This window comes from Carcharodon carcharias, chromosome 14 (genome assembly GCF_017639515.1).
Source record: "Carcharodon carcharias isolate sCarCar2 chromosome 14, sCarCar2.pri, whole genome shotgun sequence".
NCBI lineage: Eukaryota > Metazoa > Chordata > Chondrichthyes > Lamniformes > Lamnidae > Carcharodon > Carcharodon carcharias.
The window spans coordinates 116,141,424-116,147,391 of record NC_054480.1 but is presented as its reverse complement, the minus strand read 5'-3'; the positions used below and the strand labels follow the sequence as shown (position 1 = coordinate 116,147,391).

Sequence of the window (5,968 nt, the reverse complement as noted above, 5' to 3'; positions counted from 1 at the left end):
CTGAATAATGGAACTCAGCATGTGTAGGTTTTCTAATGTGTGCACTAGTTATTAATACAGTTGCTATCTAAAAACAGCTTTAAATTTTTGCTGTCAAAATATTATTCTCAAACACTTAGGCCAGAATCTTCTGCTCAGCGTGCAGGGGCGGGCCCTGCACGCTGACGCATAAAATGATGCGCGGTGATGTTGGGCGTGCGTCATGATGTCACCGTGCATCATTCTGATCTTCTGTTTGGCGGGCGTGCACCAGAGTCGGCTGCGCGCCTGCCAAACTGTTAAAGGCCTGTTAAGGCCATTACTAACCCAATTAAAGTAGTTGTCAGGGCAGGCGAAGAGCCCAGGCGGCCTTTGCATTTTTCATGGAGCCTCATCCACGGGCGGCATGAGGTTTCATGAAGGGTTTATAACTTAAATAAAAAATTTTATTGAAATTCATAAATGTGTCCCAACTCATATGACACGGTCACATGAGGAGACATGTCTGAATAATTTTTAAAATTCTTTTGTTCTATTTTTCACAATGAAATTAATCTCCCCAAGTCAGCTCTGTGCCTCAGGGAGATTTCTGCGCTCTTTTGCACACATGCAGAAAAGAGTGCAGGCCCTGACTCTCCCTCCTCCCCCCGCCCGCACAGGTAGCGCTGAGCACTTCCAGGTGCATGTCACGTCAGGCAGGCCTTAATTGGCCTGCCCACATAAAATGGCGGTGCGCAGCCGATCACGAGTAGCGATTGGCTGCATGCCCGCCTGCGCCTGCTTCCGCCCAGCCCATTTGACAGAGAGAAAATTCTTCCCTTAATTTTGCCCTTTAAGTGAGTGAGACACTGAACAGGTGGTGCAATTGCCAGATTATTTTCAAAGAGAAAAACTATGCACATAAGTGGTTTGGTATTATGCTCAGTAAAGACTTGTTGCTGTGAAAAGTGTGTGGCATAGATTGGTGAAAATCATAGTAATTACTGGAATGATTTTTGCACATTTATCTTTCCAAGCCTTTGTCATGGCTAAAAATTACGTCTTACAGATAGAATTTTTATTCTTTCCTGATAACTAACGGGCACCAATTAGTGTTCACTGAAAGGCCTCAAAAGGCCTGAGGAAACTAATGGCCATTTTTTGAGAAACAGTTGTGTCAGTTCAGGGCCAGGTTTGACTGTGAGACAGGAAACCACATCATCTGGGTGTCCATATCAGATGGCAGTAGAGACATGTGACATCTACAGAACTGAGGAGTGGAAACAAATTATAATTCTCGTGCTGCTCAAGAATAAGTAAGATAGGTTACATAAACTGCATGGGGCTTTGCTCCAAGTATTCATTAAAATGTATGAGGGCCTTATAACTGCTTTGAGACTTTTCAAAGTTCAACAAAAAAAAAACATGCAGCCCCAACTTCAGAATCTCAAATGTTTCCACGTTCACCTGGTTGGAATCCTCTTTCTTTAAAAAGAATCTATAAGAAAATCTGTCCAGGATTCTAGGGTTCCTGCTCCTAAGGGAATCACCAGTAGCACTCCCCCCCCCCCCCCGCCCTCTGTGCAGGTATTAAGCTTGACTGCAACGTCACCACAGGAAAATAACCTGTGACAGTCATTGTATAGGACATTTATCAATAATGGAGACTTGGACAAGATACCAGAAGCCAATTAACACCCATCAAAACTGTAACCCAGTGAGGCTGTCAATCTCCTCAGGAAAGAAGGGGGTGGAGTAAAAGAAAAGCAAAGCAAAAATCAGAAAAATAGCCAAAAAATTGTCTAAGCCCTCAATGAAAAAAGGCCATTTATTATAATAGAAATCCTATTAAAATTCTTAGAAAATGTTCGACCGAGAGAATTAAAGAATGTACACAGCTGGTCACCTGAATCCTTGACCTTCGATAATTTTCCAACAGCTATCTCCAAATGCATATTTCATCTTTATTTGTCCTTGTAACAAAGACTATTTAGGATAGACTAATGGGGACTTTGCGCCAAAGCCCCCCACACAGACAGTTCTTAATCCACCGCTGTTCCCACTGTTTAACTGCAGTTGACTTGTTTGGTGATTTCAGCATGGTGTTGCACCCACATCTGTTTAAAAGAAAGTAAGTTTCAGTTACCACAATCTAACTGAGATACCAAACTCCAGGGTAAGCATTCATGGTTACAGCAAGGTGTGGAGATCTAGTGGGCTACTCAACATGTAATAATTCTACTTTATTACAATGCCAAGAGTAACACATCACAAAAGCATAATTCCTGTACCAATAAAAGTGCATCAAGCACAGTGGTGCACACATTAAAGGGTGCACACATTAAAGGGTGCTCAGTTGCATATGTACCTTGCAACTGGACAATATATAAATTGTTATCTTCTCATTTATTTGTTGCTGACCTGGTACAGGATTTGGTTTCTTCTGTTGGGCATACTCCTAAATTAAGTCTCCTTAAGTTGTCCATTTTCTGATATCCTGGTGATCTGTACATAATGTGAAGTTAAAAGTATAATAAAGTAGTCACACAAGATACTTATGACAAAATACATTGAGGCTTATTAACATACATTCATTTATCTAGAAAAACAAAGTTTATACCCATTATAGTGCTTCATTTTTTGTTCAGGCTGACCAGTGAAAAGGATTCAATATTTACTCTGAACAGGTTGCAGATGTATTTATCAGTGCAGAGTTTACTAAAGGTGGCTGCCCTCCAGCCTGAGACATAGACCTTTATCATGTTTCTAAGACTGTGACAAAAAAAGGATGTTATTGAACGTTGACTGATCTACGTAGCCTGCATCCTCCTCTCCATGCTTAGCATGCTGATTGAGCATTTCAGGGGAGTGCAAGATTTCATTCTGGAATGCTATATCTCTAACCAAGCAAAAGGAGGTTGTCCCGAGAGGGAAGCTCATTTTCAAACTTCAATCAAAACATCAACTGGAATCAAGGAAAATGTCTACATTGCAAAGATCTCATTGACCATCAATGCTACCTCCGAGTCTTGCCCGCAGACAGTTCAGTGTTTAGCTATGGCAGTCATTAAGCAAACGCACACTAAAAGATAAATAAAATAACTTTTAGATCAACAAAAATTAAAAGTTATGTGTTAATTAGTACATTTGTACACATTAATATTGAAGCTTGCAAAGTCATTCACAATGGCACTAAAGCAAATGGTCAGAAGAACCAGGAGTGTCTTAACAAGCAAGACAGGATAATTACCTTGCAAAAATATCAAGCTGAGAAGTTGCAAAGTGACTGGGTACACTGACTGGCTTTCCAAACTGCAGCTTTAGCAGCTGTTTGCTCTGTAACTTGCCAATAATTCCATCGTTCACTGGTAGCCAGTCCATGCTGGGAACAAGCAGTTGGCTGGGAAGCAGACAACATTCATCAACCAGATTGTCATCAGGTTCAGTCATATGGCTTTCATCTCTACCTGGATAAAAGTGTTATATGAAATGTGTTAAACTTTTCAAAAGGCTAACAACTTTGCATGAATTTAAGCCACATATGGGGTTTCTTTGTGCATTCAAAGCATGCCAGAGTCATAATCAAAAAAACAACCAATAGAAACTTTATTAAAAGAACGCAAGATCAATAAACTCTTATTTTCCCCTTCTAATTAGCCATGCAAACCCCACCAGCTGGGCCATTGCACAGCAGACTTCAGTCTTGGGTGATTATAATTACAATAATGTTAGATTTGATCGAGCTCTTCTTCTGCAAAAGATTGGGCATTAACCAGTCTTGTGCTCCCATTGAAAAGCCTCTCCAAGAATTTATAAATAGTGACAGGGAGGTCTTAGTTGCATACAATGCTGGGAATCAAAGCTCTAGCCAACAGGCTGGAAGGCAGCATAAGCTACCAGGCAAGAGGATTTTCCTTTTGACTAGTGAAAATACAAAACTCAATAATAAACAAAGTTGGCAAGAACTAAGATTATTGATCACCATTTGTACTCCTCCATATGTCAGGTCAGTGAGTGTATGTGCCCTCTGCTTGTATCCAATTGAGAAGCTAAAACTATCACGAAGTTCTAAAGTAGTTAACCTATTTGCGTTTAAAGGAATACTTCAAATTTAAGTATATCATAGCTAGATGCTTCTTACTGTACCCCAACAATGGTGACCTCATCTCAACTTCAGAAGACCATTCTCCACTCCACTGTCAATTTTTCTTTGGCCTATACCAGCTTTCTTTCTGCTGTCTCTTATGCTGTAGACCAATACTCACAAGATGTACTGATCCAGCTCAGATTGCACCCTTACAGCCTTTCATCACAACAGTCTGAGCAAGAGTAAATTAAGGATGTACAATCCACAATGCCAAAGTACCATACCAAATCACTCCAAATTCACTGTGCTGCATCACTCAAACTTCAGAACTTTTTTTTTAAATTAGCTGCAGGGCATATTTCACGAAACACTCAAAAGGTAAAGCTATTGTAAGACCTCAACATGAAGCATTCCTGTATTCTTGAATAAGTAGTTCTCATTTCAATATTGAGTTACACTCTCAATTATTTCTGTAGACAGGACTGCAAATTAACATCCACTTAAGGAAACACAATATACCACAATTAAGTCTGCGGTTTTCCATCAGGCAACAAGTGTGCGCGCGTTCATATTGTAATTATAAGTAGAAAAAAAACGTTCAGGTTTACTTATTTGTCTAACTATTGGCTGTAATTCAGTAATGCTTATAGCAAATCTGCAAAACACACACTGGAACTATAGCATTGCAGGACATAATGCAACAATATGTACTAAGCCAGTCCTTCCTTTAAACAGCTGATGATCCTAAACAACTATAACAACTTTTCGGATTAAAATTTCAGAAAGAGATTTCCTTGATTGGATCCCCTTGTTTTAGCCTAATTCCAATTTTTATCCAACATCAGCTAATGGAACAAGAACAAAAATACCTGAAAAAACTCAGCAGGTCTGGCAGCATCTGTGGCGAGAAGCACAGTTAACGTTGAGTCCGCATGACTCTTCAACAGAACTAAGGAAAAATAGAAAAGGGGTGCAATATAAGCTGGTTTGGGGGTGGGGGGGTGGGGGGGTCGGTGGGAGAAGAGCTGGATAGATGGCCAATGATAGGTGGAGATAACCAAAAGATGTCACAGTTAAAAAGAACAAAGAGGTGTTGAAGGTGGTGATATTATCTAAAGGAATGTGCTAGTTAAGGGTAGAAAGCAGGACGAGCAAGGTACTGATAGCCCTAGTGGGGGTGGGGTGAAGGAATCAAAAAAGGCTAAAAGGTAGAGATAAAACAATGGATGGAAATACATTTAAAAATAATGGAAATAGGTGGGAAAAGAGAAATCTATATAAATTATTGGGAAAAACAAAAAGGAGGGGGAAAATCGGAAAGGGGGTGGGGATGGAGGAGAGAGTTCATGATCTAAAATTGTTGAACTCAATATTCAGTCCAGAAGGCTGTAAAGTGCCTAGTCGGAAGATGAGTTGCTGTTCCTCCAGTTTGCGTTGAACTTCACTGGAACAATGCAGCAAGCCAAGGATGGACATGTGGGCATGAGAGCAGGGTGGAGTGTTGAAATGGCAAGCGACAGGGAGGTCTGGGTAATGCTTGCGGACAGACTGCAAAGCGGTCACCCAGTCTGCATTTGGTCTCTCCAACGTAGAGGAAACTGCATTGGGAGCAACGAATGCAGTAGTCTAAGTTGAGGGAAGTGCAAGTGAAATGCTACTTCACTTGAAATGAGTGTTTGGGCCCTTGGACGGTGAGGAGAGGGGAAGTAAAGGGGGAGGTGTTGCACCTTCTGCGGTAGCATGGGAAGGTGCCATGGGAGGGTATTGAGTGGAGGGGGTGATGGAGGAGTGGACCAGGGTGTCAAGGAGGGAACGATCCCTACGGAATGCTGCCGGGGGTGGGGCGGCGCTGAAGGGAAGATGTGTTTGGTGGTGGCATTGTGTTTGAGTTGGCGGAAATGGCGGAGGATGATCCTTTGAATG

General features: G+C 41.3%; 1 protein-coding gene across 4 annotated transcripts in view; it reads right to left on the bottom strand.

The window, feature by feature from the left end:
- med16 (mediator complex subunit 16) overlaps positions 1-5,968 on the bottom strand; it is a 59,609-nt gene that overhangs the window by 947 nt on the left and 52,694 nt on the right. For 2 of the 4 annotated variants that reach the window (XM_041204054.1, XM_041204055.1), the window contains exons 13-15: positions 3,209-3,425; positions 2,380-2,463; positions 1,755-2,075 (exon numbers count right to left, since the gene is read on the bottom strand). In XM_041204054.1, the coding sequence (XP_041059988.1) occupies positions 1,949-2,075; positions 2,380-2,463; positions 3,209-3,425 (428 nt within the window). In that variant the 3' untranslated portion in view covers positions 1,755-1,948. Of the gene's footprint in view, positions 1-1,754; positions 2,076-2,379; positions 2,464-3,208; positions 3,426-5,968 lie in introns of those variants that run through there. The other 2 variants (XR_005945094.1, XM_041204056.1) reach the window with 2 other exon arrangements.